We start from the raw sequence: 27,608 nt of genomic DNA, 5'->3' as shown, positions 1-27,608 counted from the left end.
CAGTAAACATCAGTTTGACACAGTTTGGAGGCATGAGCTGCTTTATATATTACTGCAACTTGTTCTATGCAGATGGACTACAGAAGTAACTGGCAACATGGTAATTGGAAAGATATTTACTTTAACTACAGGAAAAGGCACTGTTCATGCAAAAATATTAAATAATATCTTACCACAGGGATACATTCTTGCTCCACTGTTCTTTAATTTATATATATTTGATATTCCTCCAGCACAGTCCAGAAAGTTTTTCTATGCAAATAACTGGGCAATAGCTATCCAGCACGAAGACTGGCACAAAAGCCTCCGATCTCTGTTTTGACCCGATCATCTTCAGATCTAAAACTAAAATAAAATGAAACATTAATAAATAACTGTTAAATGGATACTGTGGAAAATATTTAAAATTTAAAATACTTAAAATTGTACCTGAATACCGTATTTACTCGAATCTAAGCCGCACCCGATAAATGAGACTCGAAATCGAGGAAAAAAAAATTTCCAGAATCTAAGCCGCACCTGAAATTTGAGACTCGAAATTCAAGGGGAGAGAAAAGTTTTAGGCCACACCTCCAAATCGAAACAAAGTTGGTACATTGTAATATGAGACACAATTTAGATCGAATGAATGACGATACAGCTACAGTAGTTTGGCTCGAGTCGTAAGCTTAGAAGTTAAGCTTTACTAGGTAGCCATTGCTATGAGTCAGGCACTCCGTCCGTATTTATACGGGTACCCTTCCTTTTTCATGTGCTTCGACTAGTTTGAATTCATTACTTATTTTTCTTTGATCTGATAAGTGCCATTCTCTTTGTTATAGGTGTTTAAGTCACTCTAAACTGAAAATGCATTACTGTAATGTGTCATGCATTGTTTGTCGCAGTCTGATAATGAGTGTTTACGGCCTGTCGCCGCTCGCGGCATGGCTTGCTTTTGTGCGCGCTACCACCGCTTACAATTTTAAAAAAAGGGTGGGGGGGGGAGAGAGAGAGAGAGAGAGAGAGAGAGAGAGAGAGAGAGAGAGAGAGAGAGAGGAATCATCTCCTTAGCGAAACAATGGCAAGAGACTGCTATTTGTTATTACTTACACTGCTGCTTTCTTTGATAATGATCAACAAGAACCAAATAATAGACTGCGTATGATAGATGATGTTCTGAACGAGAGTTTAGCGAAAATTTTTCTCCGTTTGAAAATCTTTGCATACGCCTCTTTTAGTACATTAAATTCTGCACAGAGCCATCTTAGATTTAAAAATCTAGTCAATTGCCGTGCTTCATTTCTGACTGTATCGCTATTAGGCACACGAATAATACTAACATAAACATGACATGATATGTATATTCTTCCGCGTTTGCTGTTGTGTCACTCTAGTTTCGTAGTTTATTAGGCAGACAGGATTTAAATGAGATAGCAGCAAACACGAAACACATACATGGCAAAATGTTTATATTTGAATTATTCTTATGGTGAAGAGAATACTGCATGTGATTCACAAATCATAAAAGTTCCTATTAGCAACCATCTCTTCTCACATGTAGGAAAAAATTCAGATCGTAGAGTTGGCCATATTGACAAACATCCCAAACAGTCTTGCCAGTCGGATTTTCGTAGTACATTGAAATGCTGCTACATTCGAAGATGAACAATATGGAATTTGTATTTACTTCGTTGGATAATGTATGAAAATGCAGTGGTTGAAACTCAGGGCGGCGAAAAAAGCTCGTCTTCCACCTTTTTTTAAAATTTGTTTACTGACGTAGAGGTTTTGCCACCAGTTTTTTATCTTTGTGCCTGCAAAGCATGCCTGTGTAGCGCTACATATATTCGACGGCAGAAGTTAGTTGTGGCAGCACCTACCAAATTTTTCAGAACTTCCGCTTACTTTGCACTCGATTCTAAGCCACAGGCGGTTTTTTGGATCACAAAAACCGAAAAAAAAAGTGCGGCTGAGATTTGAGCAAATACGGTAGTTAGATAATATAGCGTGAAAATACTTAAAATTCTAGAAACATGTACCTAACTGACTATGAGTTGTTAAAACTCGTATTTCTTAAAAAACTAACTAACAGCACTATACTACACCTGGGACCATATGCAGTGGTATCCAGCAGTTTACAAATTCCACGGATAGTCTTATAGAACAATATGTCATGGACGATGCATAGGAGGTTGGTGGGAGAGGGGGGGGGGGGGGGGGGGGGGGGAGGAACAGGGTAAGAAATACATTGTTTAAAAGTAACACAATTAATTTAAAAGTAAAAAGCTATGTGAATAGTACACCTAATATTCAAACACGAGACATCTTTTTAAAATTGAGAGTTAAATTAAAACTTTGATCTGAAACATTTGAGTGCACACAGTTTTCAGCAGAGGGTGTCTGAAATGTGGACTGTCATTCTGCCTGAAAGTGTGGTCAGCTGCTAAGGTCGTCTTCTGCTGAGTGGCGCTCTAGGAAACATGGAGTTGGTGCTGAGAACATCATCAAAATTGCTGAAGTCGCATTGGAGATTGAGTACTTTCAGGTCAAATCCAGAGATTTCAAGTTCTTCCACATATAAAATTTGGAAATTTAATGCATCAGGTCTGTATAAGATTAAACATAATGGATGTCATAAACAGTATATATATATCTCTGATTAATAGAACTTTTGAGATCTAGATTGCAGACCACACTGCACTATGAAATAGTAAGACAGCATTTAGAGATCACATAACTGAAACTAAACACTCAGTAGGACCAACGAACAAACGTATTGAAATTTTAGATGTCGCATCTGAAAGTCAATTTTTTTAACATATTGGAAGAACTTTAAGTCTATGGACATCACCTGAAAGAAACAGATAAAACACTCAATCCCCAATGTGACTTAAGGAGTTGTGTGTATTTAAGGGATTTTGGCAACATACACAGGTGGCCCAGTCACCTGCAGCTCGTCATGTACACAAGCAGAAACACACCTCGGAGACCCTCTGCTGAAAAATGCATGCACTCTTTGTTTTAGATCAATGTTTTAATTTAGTTATGAATTTAAAAAAGATGTCTCATATTTGAATATTAGGTGCATTATTCACATAGCTTCTTAGTTTTAGTTTGCTTGTATTATGTCTTTTAGGCAATATCTTTGTTAAATTTTAATGCTGCACAGTATTAGTTGCCTGTCCTCCCCCAAAAATAACCCATGACATATGGATCAGTATGACAAACTATGGATTTAGTAAATTGCTGGATACCACAGAATGTTGTCACAACTGTTCTGCAATGCCATTCTTTTTATTTTACAGCCTAAGACTGCGTTCTTTTTGAACAAAATTGTATTTTCTCAGCTTGTGAGTAATCAGGTACAGTGTTAAGAATTTTGCAAATTTTTGTTCTACATTATCTACTTATCCAGGTAAACTTTTAAGTATTTTATATTTTACATGTTTTCAGTCTCTGTTACCCACTTAAATAGTTGTTTATGAACATTTTGTTTCATTTTAGTTTTGGTATCCTGCATCTGCATAAACTATCACTTTCACTTCTTTTCTCAGACACCTTTCACCCTGTTTCCTACTATACGACATATACACTATGTGATCAAAAGTATCCGGACACCTGGCTGAAAATGGCTTAAGACTTCGTGGCGCCCTCCATCGGTAATGCTGGAATTCAGTATGGTGTTGGCCCATTCTTTGTCTTGATAACACATTCCACTCTCACAGGCATGCGTTCATTCAAGTGCTGGAAGGTTTCTTGGGGTATGGCAGCCCATTCTTCATGGAATGCTGCACTGAGGAGAGGTATCGATTTTGGTTGATGAGGCCTGGCACAAAGTCAGCATTCTAAAACATCCCAAAGGTGTTCTATAGGATTCAGGTCAGGATTATGAGCAGGCCAGTCCCTTACAGGGATATTATTGTCATGTAACCACTCCACCACAGGCCGTACATTATGAACAGGTGCTCGATCTTGTTGAAAGATGCAATCGCCATCGCCAAATTTCTTTTCAACAGGGGAAGCAAGAAGATGCTTAAAAAATCAATGTAAGCCTGTGCTCTGATAGTGCCACACAAAACAACAAAGGGTGCAAGCCCCCTCCATGAAGAACATGACCACACCATAACACCACCAACTCCGAATTTTACTGTTGGCACCACACACGCCGGCAGATGATGTTCACTGGTCATTCGCCATACCGACACCATACTAACAGATCGCCACATTGTCTACTGTGGTTTGTCACTCCACACAATGTTTTTCCACTGTTCAATCGTGCACTGTTTATGCTCCTTACACCAAGTGAGGCATTGTTTGTCATTTACCGACGTGATGTGTGGCTTATGAGCAGCTGTTCAACCATGAAATCCAAGTTTTCTCACCTAACTGACATAGTGCTTGCAGTGGATTCTGGTGCAGTTTGGAATTCCTGTGTGATGGTCTGGATAGATGTCTGCCTATTACATGTACAACCGTCTTCAACTGTCGGCAGTCTCTGTCAGTCAGCAGACAAGGTCGGCCTGTATGCTTCTGTGCCGTAGATGTAACTTCACGTTTCCACTTCACTATCACATAGGAAACAGTGGACCTAGGAATGTTTAGGAGTGTGGAAATCTTTTGTACATATGTATGACACAAGTGACTCCCAATCACCTGACCACATTCGAAGTCCATGAGTTCTGCTCTCTCACGATGTCTAATGACTGCTGAGGCACCTGGCAGTAGGTGGCAGCACAATGTATCTAACATAAAAAACATATGTTTTTGGGGGTGTCTGGATACTTTTGATCTCATAGTGCCTTAGGGTCCAGCATATTGTTTGAAAATCACATGTGTGACCGTACACCCACTTTAACAATAAACATATTTGGAGCATTCTTCAACTTCATGTCTGTCTTCTAAGTACTCATTTACACGACCTTATCGAGCAGTCTATGTAACTAACTTACAAGTGTATTGTTTTTATTAGCATTCCATTATAACTGAGTTACTCATTAAAAGAATTACATTATTTTACCAAAATGATACCAATTTCACTGCTACAAAGGCGCATAACTACCGTTTAGCATAACATTGATGTTAGCACATCGTTATTTATGTTCTTAGTCAGGTCCATTGCCTGATTTCCCCTCACCAAAGTGATGTTGCTAACGTCCTCAAAAAGAAATTCTAATGCAGTGCACCAATAACTACTTCTACAACACCAAAGAAAAAATAATAATTATAGTCGTGTAGTACAGTATGTGATGAAATGTGATGAAGTTGAAGAACTGGACAGGAAGGGAAGATACGACTTACTATACAACAGAGTAGGAGTTGCTGAGGTAAGATGGAATGGACATGGAGAGTTGCAGTCAGATGAATATGTATTCTACTACACAGGAGGAGAAGTAAAAGGAATTAATGGAGTAGGAATGATTACGACAAAGGAATTGGCTAAATGTGTGGAATAGACTATGTAAATGACCGGGTTATAGGTGTAAGGCTGAAAGGAGCACAAGATGATTTACTGATTGTCCAGGTGTTTATGCCAACTTCAGAACATGATGACCAAATTGTAGAGGAAACGTACCATGTAATAGAGAGAATAATGGACGAAAATTAAAAATGCTGCAAAATAGTAATGGGAGACTGGAGCGCCATTGTGGGAGAAGGGAAAGAGGGAAACATAGTAGGCAGTCATGGTCTTGGAAGGAGAAATGACAGAAGTGAATGGTTAATTGACTTCTGCAGGGAAAGGCAGCTGATGGTGGCAAACACATGGTTCAAGAACCACAGGAGGAGGCTCTACACTTGGAAATCACCGGGGGATGAATACAGAAACCAAATCGATTTTATACTGGTAGAAGAAAGATACAGGAATGGAATAAAGAAGGTGCACACATTACCAGGTGCAGATATTAATAGTGACCACAACTTACTTATGGCAGAAATAGAAGTAAGAATGAAAAAACTGAAGTCGGCGACCATGGTGAAGAAGTGGGATTTAGAGAAGATAAGATCCAACAAAGAACAAATTACAGAAATGCTGTCTCAGGACTTTCTAAACACATTACGAGACAAAGAAGCACCTGATAATGCCAACGAGTACTGGAATATGCTGAAAGAAGGAATCATTAAAGCAGGACAACAAAATATAGGATATGTAAAAGGGAAAAGGTAAAAAAACCATGGGTCACACAAGAAATGATTTCCAAGATGGAGGAGAGAAGAAAATTGGAGAAACAAGAACACTGAAGATGCAAGAAAGATATACCGAAGGTTAAATAAATGAACTGCGAAGAGAAACAGAGCAGGCTAGGAAAAAATGGCTAAAAGAGCAAAGTGATGAAATTGAAGAACTGGACAGTAAGGGAAGATACAACTTACTATACAACAGAGTGAAGACTATGACATGGGAACAAAGCAGAGCAGGAAGTGCTACTATGGAAATTTTGAGTAAAGACGAAGGGGTAGTGTACAAAGATTGTGATGATGTCCTCCAGAGATGGGAAGAATATATAAAAGAGCTATATGACACAAATAGCAAACCAGAAACTCTGGAACGTGAATCACACAACAGTGTAAGTGATGACGAGAAAGGACCGACCATCATAATGGAAGAAGTAAAGTCTGCCATAGCTGCAATGAAAAATGGCAAAGCGGTAGGTACAGACACAATACCGGGAGAAATACTAAAATGCTTGAACCACGATGGAATAAGAGAAATATTGAGGTTATGTAATAAAATATATGACAGTGGTGATTGGCGTGAGGACTTTCTGACAACAGTAATGATTCCATTACCGAAAAAACAAGGAACCAAGAAATGCAACGAGCACAGGACAATCAGCCTCATTTCACATGCAGCCAAAGTGATGTTAAGAATAATTAATAAAAGACTTGAAAAAGTAATGGAGGAGAATCTTGGCGAGGAGCAGTTTGGATTTAGACGGAATACGGGCACCAGAGATGCAATAGAGCTCCTACGAATCTTGGGAGGAAGGTTTATTGAAAAAGGAAGAGACCTATATATGTGCTTCATCAATCTAGAAAAGGCATTTGACAATGTGGTTTGGGACAAGCTGGCGACTATAATGAGGGAAAAGAGAGTGGACTGGAAAACCAGAAGACTTATAAACTCATTATATCTTAATCAAAAAGTTTCAGTTAAAGTGAGAGGAGAAAGTACAAACTGGGCCAGACTAGGAAAAGGAGTAAGACAAGGATGCTGTTTATCACCTACTCTTTTCAACCTCTACTTGGAAAATATGATTGACCAATGCTCATTAGATGACAAAGGAGTAGAAATTGGAGGAAGAAGAGTAGGGTGTTTGAGATTTGCTGATGACATGGTCCTTCTAGCCACAGGGGAAAAAGAATTACAGGATTTGGTGGACACCATTGCAACTAATGGAAAAAAATATTGAATGAAAATTAACACAAATAAAACAAAAGTGTTGGCACTAGGAGGAAATAAGGAAATAAAAATTATTCTGAATGGAGAAACACTAGAACAGGTGCAAAATTTTAAGTATCTTGGAAGCAGGATAAACACTGACTGGAAATGCACCACAGAAATTAAAACAAGGATAGCAATGGCAAAAGAGGCATTTTATAAGAAAGGGAGAATCTTCTGCAGCGGTCTGGACAGAGAACTCAGAAAGAGACTCATAAAATGTCTTGTATGGAGTGTTCTTCTATATGGCGCTGAAACATGGACTGTGGAAAAAAGACAGAGAAAGGCTGGAGGCTTTTGAGATCTGGACATGGCAGAAGATGGAAAGAATAAGTTGGATGGACAGAGTAAAAAATGAAGAGGTACTGAGAGGAGTGGGAGAGAAAAGACAGAGAAGAAAAGAGAAGAAAAAGAAATTGGATTGGGCATATATTAAGAAAGAATGACGGACTGATAAAAACAGTTTTAAAAGGTTATGTAGAAGGGAAAAGGAAGCGAGGAAGGAAGAGATTCCAGATACCGGATGACATGATCGACGGTACAACATACAGCAGCCTTAAGAAGGAAGCAATGGATCGCAGAAAATGGAGAGGCAAAGGACCTGCTAATATAGCAGATAACTGATGATGATGAGTACAGTTGTCATCTTGTGTGGTTAATGAAAAATTTCTAATAGTAAATGCCAAGAAAAATTAAAATTCTATACTTCAGATACATCAGTTTACACGTACATCAGTGTTGTATTAACATAAATAGCTTTTGATACGATCTGATATTTGTGTTGCTGAAACGTTAGATGTATTTGACAAAATACATACTGATAAATTGCCATCCCATTCGTCCATATTCAATAAATAAATGACCTTTGCAAATTTGTGCAGGAATAACAATCATTATCATAATGAATGACCAATTATATATTAAATGCAACATCACAATGCCTACGAGAGAAAATACTCACTCCCGCATTGTAACTTTAAGCAAAAGAACAGTATTCCGATGAAGAAAGCAACATGCTGCTGTTAATTGAGGTGAATGGTAGTGCAGCAGAATCATTTACAAAACATAAGGACTAATAAAATGTAAGTGCAATTGATGTATTTCTCAAACTGAAAGGGGTATGTCGCTATTGGCACTGCCAGTAACTACATCTGAATACAATGAATACAACACTCTTATGCACACAGTAAACACGACGTGTCGTCTGCATATCCAGCTTCACCACATTTACGTAAAATGTTAGGGATAATAGAAGAAAATGTAAATAAAGTATGTAGAATAATAGGAGGACCATTCTGTTGTAAACAAAACATGAAGAAATACAATGATCAACTCTGATCCTTGTAGGTGTCAGTCTAGAGATTTCACAAAAACTGTAAATCCTGCGAGGACTCGACATATAAATATAACATCTTGCTAGTGGTGTCTGAAAGTATATCCCAAACTCATTTTTGGATTGAACATCGACTTACCTACCACATTATGGTTAATGTAGGCCTGATACCTTCTGCTTTCTACTTCAAATCTTCTTTCTTGTTTCTACTTTATTCTCCAAACATATTTAATTTTTTCTTTTTTTTTATGCAACGTACACCATTCATCTAAAAAGTTCTGAGGCTGATTTTTTTCCTTGACATATAAGTGACATCAGCATAGTAACTACAGTGGCAGCTTGAACTAACAAGTGTATACAACATATGTGCATTCACCCAGTTGGTTGTGAGCAGGCAGTGTTAAGGGGCAGACGTGCCACTGTAGTTTGTCAACATTGTTGTGTCATAAGTAGCAATACAATAATATCTCGAAATAGAGTGTTCAGGATATTCTCCAGAATGTTTTTAAGAAGAGAAAAGTATGTGCAAAGTTTGTCCTGCACACTTTGACTCCCAGAAAAAAACAACACATGGATGCCTCGGTGATTTGATTGCAATGCAAAATGCAGACAATTCTTTTCTGGAAAATATTGTCACAAGAGTTGGTGTTATGAATTTGAACATAGCACAAAGTGACAAATTGCACATGTGAAGGGTCAATACTATTACTACATAACTGATATCCAAGCCAGTGTGATTCCCAAGTTTAACAGCACCCTAAAGAAGGACTTTTCAAACAGTTTCATGTGATTGTATGGATGTTTTTACATTGCGCTTAAGTGGGGACAGACTGTAGAATACCTGAAGCATAACAACTAACACCATAATTTTTCCTAGGTTGTTGTGGCAGGGTACAGTTTGAACTTAACATGAATATCTGAATCTTATCACCTCTCATCAGTGATCTTCTCACTTAATGCTAATACTAAGTTATATCACCAAATTCTATATGAAAAATCACACATTTTAGATAAATCAACATCAGATAATGGTTGATAATCAAAGTCTTTGCAGTTAGTTCCAAATTGCCCACAAAAATCATTTCTATATCCTTCCCACAAATTCTGCTCTAGCTATTAATTAAATTTAAAAAGTTTCTGGTTTGTATACAGGATGGTCCATTGATAGTGACCGGGCAAATATCTCACAAAATAAGCATCAAACGAAAAAAGTACAGAGAACGAAACTCGTCTAGCTTGAGGGGGGAAACCAGATGGCACTGCCATAGGTCAAACACATATCAACTGCGTTTTTTTTACAATAGGAACCTCCATTTTTTATTACATATTCGTGTAGTATGTAAAGAAATATGACTGTTTTAGTTGGACCCCTTTTTTCGCTTTGTGACAGATGGTGCTGTAATAGTCACAAATGTATAAGTATGTGGTATCACGTAACATTCCGCCAGTGCGGATGGTATTTGCTTCATGATACATTACCTGTGTTAAATTGGACCGTTTACCAATTGCGGAAAAGGTCGATATCGTGTTGATGTATGGCTATTGTGATCAAAATGGCCAACGGGGGTGTGCTATGTATGTTGCTCGGTATCCTGGATGACATCATCCAAGTGTCCGGACTGTTTGCCGGATAGTTAAATTATTTGAGGAAACGGGAAGTGTTCAGCCACATGTGAAATGTCAACTACGACCTGCAACAAGTGATGATGCCCAAGTAGGTGTTTTAGCTGATGTTGCGGCTAATCCGCACATCAGTAGCAGACAAATTGCGTGAGAATCAGGAATCTCAAAAACGTCGGTGTTGAGATTGGTACATCAACATCAGTTGCACCCGTACGATATTTCTATGCACCAGGAATTGCATGGTGATGACTTTGAACGTCATGTACAGTTCTGCCACTCGGTACGAGAGAAATTACAGGACGATGGCAGATTTTTTGTACGCGTTGTTATTTAGCGATGAAGCATCATTCACCATCAGCGGTAACGTAAACTGTCATAATATGCACTACTGGGCAACGGAAAATCCACGATGGCTGCAACAAGTGGAACATCAGCAACCCTGGCGGGTTAATGTATGGTGTGGCATTATGGGAGGTTGGATAGTTGGCCCCCATTTTGGGTACATGTATCACACTGGAACAACCGAAATAAAATTTTCAAACATACCTACATTCTGTATTTTAATTTAAAAAACCTACCTGTTACCAACTGTTCGTCTAAAATTGTGAGTCATATGTTTGTGACTATTGCAGAACCATCTATCACAAAGCGAAAAAAGTGGTCCAACTAAAACATTGATATTTCTTTACGTGCTACACTAATATGTAATAAAAAATGGGGGTTCCTATTTAATAAAACGCAGTTGATATCCGTTTGACCTATGGCAGCGCCATCTAGCAGGCCAGCCATAGCACCATCTGGTTTCCCCCCTCAAGCTAGACAAGTTTTGTCCTTTGTAGTTTTTTTGTTTGACGCTTATTTCGTGAGATATTTGGCCTGGTCACAATCAATGGACCACCCTGTATATTGTTCGCAGTCAGTATCTGATGAAAGAGATGTATTAACAGATGATGCAGTATTTTGCTGTATCTTTGCATAACGGAGTAAAAAGTATGACATTTTTAGCATTCACCACTCAAAATGGTTGACTGAAAAAGGGTTAATGTATGTATTTTACTTTTTTAAAAAGACACCTTTACGTTGTGTATGTTGAAAATAACCGACGTGACAAACTGTACTATATTTACTGCAGACTTCCTGTCACCCTGTAGTTTTGTAGTAATACCACTCAGTTTACTCACAATGCACAGAAGTCGTTGTGGAGAAATGGTATAATAATAACTTCCACCAGAGCTGCTAGAGAGTACCAGACGCATTCTTCCTCTCGTGCCACCTCAAAATCACCAGAAACAGCTGGCAACAAGAAAAAGAAAACTAGGAGAAAGAAGTGCAGTGAAGGAGAATTTCTACAGACATGTTTTCAATGAGAGATTCAACTTCTTCCATGCCCCAGTGAAGGATTCCTGTGCTACATGTGACTCCTTAAAGATGAGAATTTTGACTGCGGAAGAGCCACTTAAATTGGCATTAGTGCAAAAACAAAATGAACATTGGAGAAAGCAGATATAGCATAGCAGTGTTTGGCTGAGGACACCAAACCCAGTCATGGCAATGTGAATATCATAACCATAAGTTTTGATCTCCAGAAAGCATTGCCTTTCCCTAAAGTTTCAATATCAAAACGTTATTGTTTGAGTAACTTATATGTATACAACTGCAGCACTTATGATCTCAAAACGGACGAGGCTTTATGTACATTTATGATGAGACTTCGGCATCAAAAGGCCCCCAAGAAGTAGGTTCCTACCTTCTAAAGCATGTAGAACTCCATACCCGTAATGCTCATACATAACAGCATACAGTGACCCAGCAACTGATCAAAATCAGAATTCGAAACTTGCACTATTTGGATAGAGAGTGTAAAGAACTCAAGAAATGGGATCTGTAGAGTTGCCCATAAGTATTTGTTATTGGGACATTCCTTTCCGCCAAACAATCAGGATTTCAGAGTTATTGAGACAAAATCAAGATCTACTCAAATTTTTGCTCTGGATGATTTGTGTAATGTCATTCAAAAGGCAAAGAGAAAACAACCCTTTACAATTTGTAGAATGGCCCTTTATGATTTTGGCTCAACAAAGGATCTAGAAGAAAGTGTGACATTTAGAAAGAATAATACGCCAAATGGAAAATTCAATTGGCTTCACATTCCTTGGCTTCTTTTCCATAAAGAGTGCCCACATCTCGTTTTATACAAAGAATCTCTTGATGCAGGAATCCCTTTGAAAACTTTGAATATTAAAACTTCACATCATGCTCGTGGCCATCCTCGCTTGTCTAGTGTTCATCTCATCCCTCTAAACAATGATGTGTGACCTGTCACCAAGGCAAAAATGTAGAGACATGATAACACTCCCCCCATACATCCCTTGGGTGCACTACGCTTTCATCATCCAGCTGACAACTACAAGTTTGGCTCAGGAGTCCGGATGTGGGCATATTGGCTGTTTAGCAGTAGATGATGACGTGAACAGTGAAGTTGAGTAAACAGACATGCTCCATTATAAAGTGTCTCAAAATATCAGCATGACAAGAATTACAGTTTAAGAAACTTCACTATTTATAAACAGTAATTTGTAATCTGTTGATGAATGCACTGCTGAACTAAACTAAAATGTTTGTAGTAAATGTAATTATAATATTTCATTTGTACATTTCATCAAATGAATCGCAAGTTATTGTAAAGCATGAATTTACATTAAACAAAGTGCAAAACTTCTCATTTCTCAGAATTAGGAAAAACTGAGTTATATGACTTTGACTCTCAGCAGTTCATATGTGTGTCTCAATGGTGAACTCCACGTTTGCTCTCATTTATCTCCTTTATAATATAGTTAAAAAGATCAACCTCAAAGTTTCTTGCAATTAATAATGTAATGTTTTGGATCTCTATAGCTGTTACTTTTGACTACTAACAAGCACATCCAAAACTTGCAACTTCATTGTTTATCTCTCAGCCTTGTATGGCCTGAAACATTTTTTGCCATCTCGTATCTTCTCAGATCACATTTGCACACAGTTCCTGTTTAATTGAGTTTCCTCACAAGTGCAAAACCAAACCGTAACATAAACTTCCATATTTCTCTGGAACAATAGCAATCATTTTTCGTTTACATAACAGTTATAGATGCAACTTAAAGAACAACTTCATTTATCACATTTTGAGACCTGTGAGGTGCAAAACGTACAATATTACATTGCTTACAAACTTTTAATGTTGAAAGTAGTTTGCCATGACACACTTTGGCAACACAATGCCATTTTCAGGAGCCCATATATAATGTTTATATATGTGTGTCACCTCTAATGCACAATATAACTCAAAGAGAGGTTCGTTTGATAGGATACATCCTGAGACATCAAGGAATTTTCTATTTGGTATTGTGATATTGTGTGTGTGTGTGTGTGTGTGTGTGTGTGTGTGTGTGTGTGTGTGTGTGTGGTGGAGGGGGGGGGGGGGGGGGCAGGGGGTAGAAATTGTAGAGAGACACTGAGACAGGTATACAGTAATCAGATTTAAATGAATGTAGGTTGCAGTAGTTGTGAAGAGTCTTGCTCAAGATAGACTAGCATAGAGAGCATCTGTTTTTCAGTGTGTCCTGCATACTTCTTTTCAATGCTATGGCTTTTACCGGGGGTGCCAATTAGAATATTTGATGAGCTGTAGATAGTAATTCCATGAATTTCACTGCAGCTGAATGCATGTTTCATTACTAACAAAAACACTAAGTAATAAAATCTGCCATAATGTTAATATGTATGTATAATAATGTCTGTGCTTTTTATAGCTACAAATGGACAGATTACTCAGCAAGTTATAAATGTAGACTATACAAATTTATTTATGAATAGGATGATATGCCAGACTAAATAACCAGAAAGGTCAGCATCTTAGAAAATAAAGGCTATACAGGTATAGATGAAAGAGGCAGTTATTTAAAGGAGGTACTTTTGTAAAGATTAGAAGATTTTACAAGTAGAAGATACCAAAGGAAAGAAAATCCCAAGTCGTGCAAGGCAGCTATAAAATAGGAAGCAAGAGTTTCTAGCACATGACATAATACAAGGGAGTACTGATAAGTCCTTGGCTTTATAATTAAAAAATGGTGTTATGGTTCTGAAAAAGAAATTATTTACTCAACAAATTCCCCCTCGGGCTCAACTCATTTATGGCATCTTTGTTCCAGCTTGTTTAACCCATGTTTTTCTCAGGGGAAAAAAATCTAAATAAATAAAAGAATTGTGCTGCAAACTAATCATCTACAGCCGTTGTGGCTTCCTCAGTGTTTAGAAATCACCTTCCCTTGAGATGTTTCTGGAGGTTTGGGAACAGATAATAGTCTGAAGGGGCCAAATCAGGTGAATGGGATGTATGTCTGAGGATTTCAAAGTGAAGATCTGACAGTTCTTGCTGTGTGAGGCAGGGCATCATCTTGCAGAAACAAGATTCCTTTTCTCAGCTTTTTTTGATGTTCAGAGACCAATCATTGCTTCGGTTTGTTGAGTAGTTCAACACAGTACTTTGCAGCCATGGCTTTACCAAGATGCAAGTAGCCAACATGTATAATTCCATCTTTATTCCAAAAGACTGATATGAGCAACTTGTCTGATGATCTTTGTGTTTTGAACTTCTTTGGATGTGGAGAACTACTGCGTGTCTATTCTTTAGTCTCTGGATCATATGTGTATATCCATATTTCATCCATGGTGATGAGACGCTTCAAAAATCCCACAGGATCCCAGTGAAACTGGACTGAAAAGGTATTATGAAGCAACTCTGGTTCATGCTTTTAGTCTGCGCTGAGACATTTGGTAACCCATTTTGTACCTGCCATATCATGATAAATTTGTTTGCCCGTTTTCTCTTGAAGAAGAAGAAGAAGAAGAAGAAGAAGAAGAAGAAGAAGAAGAAGAAGAAGAAAATACATACATAATCACAGCTGGGCTCTCTTTCATTGTGAATTCCCAATTTTCTTGCTCCATGCTCGCTTCAAATCTGCGTGGAAAAATAAAAACTAATGTTACTGCTATGCAATTAATAGTTATAATGTAAAGAATAAAGTTTAATGCCAAAACATCAGAATTAATCTATAGCAGGTTCAACTAGTAAAAGCTGATGACTTATCAGCATCCCCTTGTATGTGGAAATAAATAACACTGTTCAGAAATATCTACAAGAAGAGGTGAGACGAACAGTGAATATTTAATAAGAGAAAAAATGGAAAACACTGAAAGTATGAAGAAAACAAAGCAGTGGATTCTCTCTGTAATATGCAAGGTTTTCACTAAAATTATCATCAGTTGCTTAGAAAAACATTGGTTTTTAAGCTTGGAGAGGAACAAGTTGACTTCAGAAGGGTCATTTGCAAGTGACAAAATTTTAAAGTGGAATCATGATAATGGATTACCACTTAATGTGGGATTCATGTATATTGCAAAAGTCTTTGACTCAGTTAAAATGAAATCTTCCAGCAAACTGTGTTAGGATATTGAAAAATTTAGAATTGAAAGAAGAACCTAGAAGGAAATCCCATATCACCAAAACTATTCTGCTAGAGAGAAAGTTTTCAATCTGTGATGTGGAAAAAAAAATTGTATATGCCAATCTGTACTTTTCTTTTGGTAACATTGTATTATTTACCACTGGTACAGATGATAAACATCAACAACAATTTGTGAAACTTAATAGACCAAGTTCAAAAGTAGGTTTGAAAATAAGATTAATAACATGTAAGAAAACTGGGCTATACAAGAAAGGACAGGAAAAGGGCAGATGACATTCGGTCTGTGACGAAGATTAATGACATCTTAGAGACAGTAGGTTCCTTGAAATGGCAGTGGGCTGGCCACGTCGCAAGAAGAAAAGACAACAGATGGACGAAGCTACTAGGTGGTTGGTGGTTGTTAGTGTTTAACGTCCCGTCGACAACGAGGTCATTAGAGACGGAGCGCTAGCTCGGGTTAGGGAAGGATTGGGAAGGAAATCGGGCGTGCCCTTTCAAAGGAACCATCCCGGCATTTGCCTGAAACGATTTATGGAAATCATGGAAAACCTAAATCAGGATGGCTGGAGACGGGATTGAACCGTCGTCCTCCCGAATGCGAGTCCGGTGATGAGGCTAGTACTGGAGAGGAGTCCGAGAGAGCACCGGAGGTCTAGAGGAAGACCACCAGACAGATGGGACAAAGACGTCAAGAAGATCGCTGGTAACACCTGGCAGAGAACTGCCCAAGAGCGTCCCACTTGGAGAAGACTGCTGAAAGCCTACCTGAATCCACGACTCGAAGAGGCCACATCATTTAATGATTGAATTGGCTGACGATGATGAAGAAAACTGGAAAAATTAACAATATAGTCATAGAATCAATTGGTAATGGACAGCAAAAGAAATAAACAGAAGAGTAAATATTATCTGAAGTGCTTTCAATAAACTGAATACGATTTTTGAAATGAAGATTCTGATGTATGTAAAAAGGAAAGTTTACAATCTGTGTGTTACCATTTTTTATTCATAGCAGTATCACATAAATGTTTAAAAGAAAGAGTCATTCAAAAACTGAGGTTTGCTCAGTGAGCAGAGAGAGGTGCATCTTAGAAATTACTTGGAAAGATAGCAAAACAAGTAAATGGATCAAAGAATGGTGTGCAGTGGAAAATGTAATTATAATTAATGAAAATCAAGTAGAAGCAGGCAGAACATACAGTCAGGCATATGTGTCGCACATTTACCGTGGAAGTTCTTTATTGGATTCCAAAAGATGAGAAATGATTGTGATGACTACCTAATGGAAAGTGGGTGGACAATTTTTGAAAATTTGCAGGTTCAGTGGATGCCTCTAGCTGAAGACATTTTTACTGTGCACTGGATGTCAATTTTCTGCTAAATGTTTGTGTCCATAGTAAAGAAGTGAGAATTTTTAGTGTGCCATAAATTAATTGTGTGTTCTCCTCAGACGCAAGTCAGTCTTCCCATGAAACATTATAAAAAGCACAACTTGATGCAAAATAACAAATGTTAATACACTTTATAATTAACAATATGTGGGCTTATGCAATGTGCAGCTGAAATGCATCACACCAAACATTATTTGTTGGTTACAGTAACTGAAGTTGAAAATGTGTTTAGTTTTGTAATTTAAGGCGTAAAACATATTACAGAAACTGTCATTGGCATTTTATTTGTATGTATCTCTGTGCAGGGGTTCTTACTGTTTTTAGCCAGTAGTTATTTCTGAATACCTATGTTTGTTTTCCTAATATATTGCTCTTTCAGAGAAGTGAGTTGTTTAACTGAATTATTCATCATAGTGGAACAAAATATTCTCTTCAGAAATAGTTGATACCATGTTAATTGTTAGTTATTGGGTTTGTTACTGCATTTTCATTTTGTATAATATTAGTAAATTATTCTTAGTCATGTAACACTTAATACAACTGATCGACATATTTTCATATCATAAAGAACATATATTTAAAACTATATTTGGCTTATGGTGCATCAGAGTTAAAATTTTAAGTATAAGGTAAAATATTATGTATTGTAATTTTTTCTTTTAGATGGTTGAGACAGAATGCTTCAAGGAACTAAATGTATTTGGTCCAAACAACACTCCAACTCCAGACCTTATCATTGATGCTTTACCAGAACCTGATAAAAAAGGGTGCTTTCCTTTTAGGAGAAAGGTATGTGTGTTTCTGCTGTTAAACTCAGTGATAAAAAATTTCGTAGGGCACTGCAGCCCAAAACTGTTAACATACATCACTGAAAAATCTGATGCAGCTTGGTCATTATGGAGAGGCATTTCATATTTAAATTACCCTTAATGCTAGAAGTAATGATGCCCTGCAGTTTCCTCTTGAAAGAGTGTATATGGTAATGAGTGCTTCTTTTGCCGCTGTACATATACAGGTTGTAAGAAAAATAGCCTTGAAGTTATATGGGAATTACACAGAAATAGCGGTCTCCATGATAATTTTAGGAAGGAATGTAAAAGACACCAAGGGATCTGTGTTGAGAGAGACTGCAAGACTGAAGGAGAAGGAAATTTGATTAACCTGTAGTAGTGGTTGCTCTGAAACTTGTCACTTTTTGTTATCAGCCAGTTACTGTAATGAGTACAGTCAACTAGGTTAGCATTTATTTAACCAGATATTTTCCTGCTGTACTACATGACGTGCAAATTGGTTAATTTGTATTCCATTGTCAATTTAATTTATTATTGTATTATCCAAAAACATGGATTAGTTTTTTGTAACTTCGAAACTCTGTAGCTACACTCACACTACCATCTAACAAAAAATTGAGAAAGCAATCATATCAGTTCATCAATGCTTCTGTTGATTTTTCCCCCTTTACATGTCCTATATCCTAAAGAGATCTGTGGATGAATAAAGCTGTTGCTGCTGCTACTACTACTACTACTACTACTACTACTACTACTACTATTGCCTTCGTAGTTTTATGCAAGTCAACTTATTTTAGTGTGTTCAAAGTAGGTGATATAATGAGGTGCAGCAATGTGAATGCCAGAAAAATTTTGGGAACAGACTTTATTGTTCATTCTTCATTGTATTCTAATAAGAGAATCACATTCATGTTCAGTTAAGTGACATGCAAATTGCAACACAGCTTTAATTATTCATGTAGATCTTGTATTACTAATTTCTGTTTAACCACAATGGTTAAAAAGTGAGAATGAAAACTGATACTCTAAATATAAAGGTATTCCAAAAAAGTAATAAGTATCTTACATGCTGTAGGATTTGAAACATGAATAAATGACCAAAAAAAATAAATAAATATTCTCTCAGAACAACACCACTATATCTTCACCTATAATTAATTGAAACATTATATTAAAAACCACAGTGTTTATTATGTCATCGTCCTGTTAGAGATAGTGTGATCTTCATTTTCTTGTAGCTGCTAACCAGAGCACCAACCCCGGTACGAAAGAATCTGCTGTTTAATCTGTTTGATCCACAGTATCATATGGCGTTTGTTACATATGATTGAACACTGCCAGAGGTGTATGTCATGTAAAGTGCCAGAAACAAATCCTATGATCAACCAGAGATCAAACTCCAGCATTTTGGCCGCAAATGGCAGCTAACACCTGTTGGTAATGCTACATTGGATCAAATTCTCACAATAAGTGAAATGATGTTATGTATTGATAACTTTCATACCACTTATGAATGTCATCATCTAAAGGATTAAAGGTGCAAATTTATGCTTTTGTTGATTTTGTTCACAAACACCCTTCTATCCACCATGGAGAATGGTACATTCCTTCCAGTATTATTTGTGTTAGTTTGTAAATCTTGTAATGCTTTGAGGACTACTCAAGGCATATGTCCTTTTTGGCTGACTATGTGCAGTTTATGGCTCTCAGTATTGCTGAGTCATGTTCAGATGTAGTGTACATTGATTTGTAAATTATCAGTTCAGTAACCTTTTTGTATATTGCACCTACCTTTCTTCAGGCAGATTAATTGAAACAGATTCATTGTTGTCATTTTACATGCATGTATAAATATTAATAATAGAGACTGTGGAACATATGACATTTCTGGAGCCAAAAACCATTAGTCCCTTATGTGGTTCCGATATATTGATGATATATGTTGTGTGTTAAAGCTGAGCTGTCAAATTTTATAGAACATATAAGTCCATTGATGTAGTTGAAATTCAGCTGGTACTATGCTTATCTGATAACATGTAGTGAATTATAGTGGTGGTCTGAAAATTTTAAGTCCATCAACAGTACATGCACATTGACAATTGCTATCCTTACCATGTTACACAGTTTATCAACCAGTTATAGAATTCTACTGCTGACTGTGTGCCAAAGTGCTGAAGAATGTCATCAGGAAGGTTAAAGCAATGCATTACAGCAAAAGAACAAGTAGATCTCAATGTTGCCATCTTCACTGTGAGTAATACCCATACTAACATGTGGTGAAACCCTGAAGCTTGGTTACTTTGCTTACTACACACCCATAAAGAAGATTCTTAGCTCAGAAAAAGGACAGAACAGTCTATGGTGCCAGTTTGTGACTTTTGTGGAGGTCGCTGTGCTAGCAGTTAAAGATTCAAATACACCTTGATGAACATATGGTAATGGAAAGTAAAGTCCTTGGTGGATGGGATATCTGTAAAATGAATAGTTGAAGTGCCAAGTCGTCCCCAGGTACATGACTGAGAACACTGCTAGCTTTCAAGTGAACTGTCCTTAAGAGCTGTTGAGTACACATGTATACACACCTGTACTACTGCATTGTTCTGGTTGTCCACATTGTGCTAGCAATGCAGTTGGGGTGAGGGTTTTGTGTCACAGGGGTTGCAGAGAAAGGAGACCAGGGGCCTGGGATAGGAATGTGACACCAGTGAGCTCGTTCTGGCCCCAGGCAGTAGGAGTTGTGCTCAGTGCACTATATGACGTGTGACGTGGGTGAATGATTTATTTGGGGGGGGGGGGGGGGGGACAATGGAAAATAGGGAATTAAGGATACTCTGGAGAAGAGGGTGAGTGAAGTTATGGTCTTGGGGCAGGAGTGGGTGTTCGCACGGGGCAGGGTTTAATGAAAATTGAGGTCAGGAGGATTACAGGATTGGAGGATGTGTTGAAAGGGCAGCTCCCATCCCCATAAGTCAGTGAAGTTGGTATTTTGCGTGGGAGGGGATCTAGGTGACATAGTTTATGAAGCAGCCATTGGAATTAAGTAAATTCAGTTTGGCAGTGGCCATTCTTTCAGGTGCACAAATAGTTGATGGTCATGCCAATATAAAATGCTGTGCAGGAATTACAATGGAGCCGGTATGTTACATCACTGCTTTCACAGGCTGTGTTAAAGCTTAAAACAAGTTGTCCACCAGGATTGTCATCAGAAATTAAAAGTATGTATGTTTAGTACAGGCATCTTACGTCTGTTGCACCATTCTCAAATTCTGTAGTAATATGCATGTCAGAGGCATTTCAATAACCCCCACCCCTCATATTAATTTTGGCTAGGATTGCATTGAGCACAAGAGCACATTTACAGTAGTGAGCAGCAAGAGATAATGTCAGCATTTGTGCTACTGTTAACAGTATATAACTTGGACCAGTTGACAGCAAAACAGGTCACTTTGTTTTTTCACATTATCTCTTGATGGCACTTACCACTGTGCATGTGCTCAAGTGCTTGATGTGTGCCTAACCAAAATTAATTTGTGGGTTGTACTGAAATGCCTTTAATATGCATCATAGTATATCACTTGAAAATGGCACAATAGTTGAAACAAGCCTTTAATGAACAATAATAAATTTTAATATTTCTGATGACAGTCCTGGTGGAACAGTGGCTTTAGCCTTCAACAAAATCTTGAACAGTTGGCAACACAGTGTAAAGAAAATGATTTCGTAGGCTGCCCTGCCCCACATAGAATAAGACTGTGACCAGACCAGAATACAATATCCTGTGTGTGTGTGTGTGTGTGTGTGTGTGTGTGTGTGTGTATCAGACAGGTCTCAGACCTACATCTGGCACATAAGTATGATGCATGTAGCAAATGCCATATTTACTTCCAACACCATGCCATGTAGGTCAATTTGTTGACCTATTTTTGGATCCAACAGCCGTTAGAGGGCATACTTCAGATTTGTAAGTCAATCTTGCACACTTCACATCTCTTGTAGAGAGAAATTCATCAATGTTTTCACAGCTTATTTTTTGAGACTGAGTTACAAAGGGATGTTCAACCATTAACTCTATAAAAATGCTTTGCAGTGGATATTCCAGTGTGTGTCACAGACATGATTTCTGATTGAATGGTCAGATAAATAATCCAGAGCAGTTGTAAGCAGCTCATTATTGTGCTTTAGTATGTAAATGGATGACTTCCACTGCATTTTTATGGGCAAGAATGTAGTAGGTTTGGGTCACTGTAATTCTTACTTATGGAATGTAACACAATCATATAGTTTGGAAAACATTGTGTTTCTTTCAAGTTAAAACGGGGATATTCCCAGTATTCTTCTTTGGTCAAAGGAATCTCTGTGTGTGTGTAACAACATATTTGCAGTGAAATTTCAAATCCCATCACATGCTGCAGTCAGAACAAGTAGCAGTACACTCTATTTCAGGAACTTTTTTCTCTTGATAAATGAGTTCTCTTGGTTGTAATATGACATTTTGCACTTGATGCACGCTTTGTTGTTATAACTCCAATGTCATCATTGACCAGGTGACAACTATTGTTTTGTACATTTTGGGTAATTTACCTCAGTTTGCAGCTCACCTAGCTAAGACTGTAGGACCATTAGAAGTTTATGAGTATTACATTTCTGATTGTGCTCGTTATTATGGTTTAGCAGAACACACACTAACAACATTGCCAAACTCACCTGAATGCACTCACCCACATTTAGAATGTCATCACATCTGCAGGTGGGTGCATAAGGGGCGGGAGGGGGGGGGGGGCGGAAGGAATATGTACTTACATTAGATAAAGACTAGTAGCTGAAAAACCTATTAGATTTTTGTACTGCAATATGTGTCTTTGCTACACCAGTCAGATGTAATTGAGTGGTTGCCTTTCCTAATTTTTGCCTTTGTTCTTTTTTGAGTTTCATTAAATAAGAGAAAAAGTCAAGTAATCTCATAACACTGTGCAACAATGAAAATGTAAATCGAATGAAAATAGCCAATTCCTACCAGTTTTAATGTGCTGACCATGGATATCACAAAGACAATTCAAAATTAGCTCTGGTTTTCATTTTACACTGTTGTATTATGGTGAGATAATTATATACAGATTTTTATGTTAAGTTCAAAATCAAATATTATAATGGTTTGTCAGAGGCATAATAACTAGTAACAGTGGATTATATTACTGTCCCTGGTCTTACTTGTGTGCAATATTTTGGATATACCAGTTTTAGTGATCCTTTTGTCCCACTCCTCTTCAACTTCAGTGACTTTATTAATGAAAATGGTTGCACTGCTATTAGGTGTGAAATTAAGGTATACTAAATATTGCTGCTTTCTCTTTGAATGGGATAGCTGAGCTCACGCATCTCATTACAGTAAACATGAATGGCCCACCACAGAAAATCTCTTCCACCAGGTATAAAGAACATTCAGAGTGAACCTCTAGTAGACCCTGAAAAGATTCTGCTCCCACCCTTGCACATCAAGTTGGGTCTCATGAAAAACTTTGTTAAGGGAATGAACAAATATGGTGCCATGTTTAAGGACTTCAGGCAAAAATTCCCATACTTAAGTGATGCCAAAGTAAAGGAGGGCATCTTTGTAGACCCACAGATTCGAGAGCTTTTTGGAGGCCATACTTTTGATGGAATCATGCAAGGTGATGAGAAGCATGCATGGAAATGTTTTAAGACAGTCTATTTACAGTTCTTAGGGAACAAATGGACAATAAATTGCAAGGAGATTGTAGATAACATGTTGACATCTTATGAAAAACTTGGTTAAAATATGTCATTGAAAATGCATTTCTTACATAGTCATCTTGACTTCTTCCCCAAAGATTGTGGTGGAGTAAATAATAAACATGAGGAGCGATTTCATCAAGATATTGCCACATTTGAGAAGAGGTATGCCGGAAAGTGGAGCCCTACCATTTTAGGAGATTACTGCTGGACTGTCATAAGGGATGTTCCAGAGTATGTGTATAAATGTCAAGCCGAGTGAAAATGGTCATCTTTTGAGTTTATCTCTGAACAAAATATGTAATTGTATGTACTGTACATATGGACATATAACATTTGTAATCCTTTATATACATTTGTGACCAGTTAATTTATACATTTTCTTTTGTGCTTTACATAGTTCTGTCGAAAAGTAGATTTACAAAGTATTTTCATTCATGTAAATATTATCTTCATTTTTCTTAATATTTTACTTTTGCACTTCCATAATGGCACTGAAATTTATCAATGCATAACACACAACATAATTCAAGTAATTATTCACTTAAAATTTGTTATGCTGAATCTTGGAACACGAATACATATTTAGTTAGTGAGTTATTTATACAAAAATGTAGATTACTTAAAAAAACTAGAGCTAAATATTCAAGAAGATTATGATTTTGTATTATTTTATACTGAAATAAACTTAACTAACTCAAAATCGTGCAACTTACACAATTTCACTTCAGATTTGTTAATCGATTTGTCTTGCAATTTTTTGTTCTCAGAAGAAGCAGTCTGCTCGCACGCGGCCTGTGACTGTGGTAGATCAGACAGTTGCTGTGCCAACAGAAGAAGTCAGAAGCTGATGACTGTTGAGCAATAGTTGTGCATCAGCAGGGCAGCCGTAGATTTCTTACCTATGTTCAGACTGAAGAATATGTCTGCAGTACCTGTTAATAGTGGCATATGAGATGTGTTCTCTCTTGGCCGGTTTACGGTTCATGTAGCTTTTATACATGTTAAGAACACCAGCATTACTCTATTATTGATTGCTCATGAGCAGTGATGTTAGGGCTTGAGATTTGACTCTGTTACTGTTCTTATGGTGTGACATTTCACCAAGATTTTATAGACGAGTTTTGATTATAATGTTATTTCTGTGTGCCATAACGTACAAGTTTGAGAGTTAGATTGCAAATGTAAAATTAGCCATACTTTTTATGAATATGTAAAATGAGATTCAGTAATGCAGAGGTATTTCTTACAATGCTTTATAACAACTTGTGCCAACTTTGGTTACATTTACATTTCTCTGCACCCTGTTATATTACTGCTGTGACTCACTGAGGTCTGTTTCATCACTTTGAGTTACTTTTTAGATTTCAGGTTTAGACAAAATGTGCTCTGCTAAATGCAGAGTTGTGAAAGCTTATGTTTTTTGTTCCAGGTGAAACATTATTTTGCTGTTAGAATGAACTATTCACCCTTTGGACAACATGAAACAAAACTTTTTGAATTTGTTGCAGTTATTTGTATATTTTGTTAACAGATTTCAATGAGACACAGTTTTGCTGTAAGTGTTGAATTAAATGCTGTTAAGGGAAGAAAAATCATAAGTGCAAATGAACAACTTTGAATGATAGCCTTAAGACTAGTGGATTACAGTCATAAACATTAGGATTCATTTTCCTCATTGGATGAGAAAGACCAGAGAGACATCCATTTTTTATCTACCTTTTAAAAGAGCATTTATACTTTTTGTTGTATTATCAGAATCCAAGTAAAATGTTAATACTTCGGAGGTCATTGTATAGTGATGCATAGAAATGATATTAAAGCATATTGTGAGGGAGTGACTGAATTAGTGTGTATGTTTGAAAAGTAAAGTTTGTGTAGTGTGTACAAATAAGACAGAGAGAATCTGTACTGATGTAAATGTGTTCCTTAGAGTCTGTGTCTCGAATGAAATTGTTTGATTGTTTCATTTCATAGAGAAAGACTGCTCGTATGAAATGTGAGCCGTGTAGGCTTATTTTGTAATGTAGCCATCTATACAGTACATATTGCATATAATCAATATTTGGTTAAATGTCAATTGAATTAGGTGAAATGCACAACAAAACTTTATATAGTGCCAATGTCATTAATTACAGTAGGTATTTATAAATTTAATATAATCTGATTCCTCACTTTGAAAACTTTTTTAGTTGAGTTTTTTCTATTCTTATTCATTTTGTTCACTAGCATTTATTTGCTGTATTCAGGATACTTTACAAGCACCATAGAAACTTAATGTTTCATATGTTTCAATTCTCTTTAAATTTAATATAGATTACATTATTTCATCACAGTTTACTTTACTGTTTTGAGGGTCTTCCCCATTTTTTACAGAATTTCCTCCAGTTTTGTCATGGCATAGTTTTTAGTTTACAAGGGTTAAAAAGCACGAAGCTGTGTTGTCACATGGTCTTAAATAACTAAGCCAACAGGCACTTGGAAAACATTAATGTAATGGGGAACTCTGTGGGCTACAAAGCATATTACTTAAGATTTGTATACTCTATAATTTAAGGCTCAATGTTTGGCTGACACTTCCTGTTTTTGAGAGGAGCTGTATTGTCATTTGTGTGTGTTGCTGTTTTCTGATTTGCTTGCTTTTTTTATATATTAGTGTCTTTAGTTAATAACATGAGCACATGCAAGTAATTTTAAGCAACGAGAACTTGAAGAGACATAGTAAATGTAAAAGGCTGAAGCCATGAGCAAACTTAATGGCCAGAAGCTCAGTATAGTGAAAACCAGAACTTGATGTAGTGTAATTTCTCATTTGTCTCTCTTGTTTTCATGATGTATCATGTATAAATTATGTAGTCGAGCCATAAGTAAGATTATTATTGCACACACTAAAAAGATTGAGTCTGAGCCCTTTCATTTCTAAATATGATTGAACTGTACAGTTATTACATCAGTTGTGCTAAATTTTTCTGCAAAGCAACATTTACCCAAAACAGTAAACAAAATAAGAGGGATTGCTGTATCCTCATTCCTATGTGTTACTCAGGAAAGCTTTCTGCTGATGCCAGTCTTAGTAGTTTATGTTCCTCATATATGTTGCTAGTTATCACAGTTTAGTGGCAGATATGTGTAATATTAACTGATGTTGTTTATAGGTATTTATTGAAAACAGTATCATGCATATTATTTAGCTTGTCTAACTTTTTCCTTGTGTTTATATTTACATCATATCATTTTGTCTGTTATATGTGAAAACTTATAATGGTTTGCAATTATTTTATTACCATGAATTTGATGCTGTAGATACTACACAAATATATGTTTGTAATTTGTACAGATTGCACATTTCATCACTGTTATGGGCCACCAAATACGAGACATAAATCTTCGTTTCACTTTGTTTCACATGTGTTAATCATATCCTAGTCATGCATTGTTCCCTTATTTTGTATTTGTTCAGTTGTTTGCACGTGAATGCCATTATCACTTAAGTAATGTAATTTCAATTTTTCTTTTGTGACATATGTCTAATATAGTTTTCTTATTTCTGAGTGTATTCTGCCATATTGTACTTTGCGTAGTTTCTTTATATGAAAGATGTGTCTCTTAAACTTGTAAACTCATCAAGAACTATTTATTCATTTACTTTGATTCACATTTTCCATCCCTTTTGTTCATTGGATTGACTGTTACATTTTGATGCAGTCTTCTCATTAAAGACGATAACTTGCTGTAACACCCTGAAAATACTCTTTACAGAAACGGTTCCGGGTTTTCCCCCAATATGTCTTGTACTTC

General features: G+C 36.9%; 1 protein-coding gene across 2 annotated transcripts in view; it reads left to right on the top strand.

Annotated features, from left to right (window-relative positions):
* LOC124788185 (G protein-coupled receptor kinase 2) overlaps nt 1-27,212 on the top strand; it is a 163,911-nt gene extending 136,699 nt beyond the window's left edge. The window contains exons 13-14 of one of the 2 annotated variants that reach the window (XM_047255345.1): nt 17,932-18,057; nt 24,581-27,212. In XM_047255345.1, the coding sequence (XP_047111301.1) occupies nt 17,932-18,057; nt 24,581-24,661 (207 nt within the window). In that variant the 3' untranslated portion in view covers nt 24,662-27,212. Of the gene's footprint in view, nt 1-17,931; nt 18,058-24,580 lie in introns of those variants that run through there. The other variant, XR_007016066.1, reaches the window with a different exon arrangement.
* The last annotated feature ends 396 nt before the right edge of the window (nt 27,213-27,608 follow it).

Source organism: Schistocerca piceifrons, chromosome 3 (assembly GCF_021461385.2).
Source record: "Schistocerca piceifrons isolate TAMUIC-IGC-003096 chromosome 3, iqSchPice1.1, whole genome shotgun sequence".
Lineage (NCBI taxonomy): Eukaryota > Metazoa > Arthropoda > Insecta > Orthoptera > Acrididae > Schistocerca > Schistocerca piceifrons.
The sequence above is the reverse complement of the archived record's forward strand: the minus strand, read 5'-3'. Positions and strand labels throughout refer to the sequence as shown.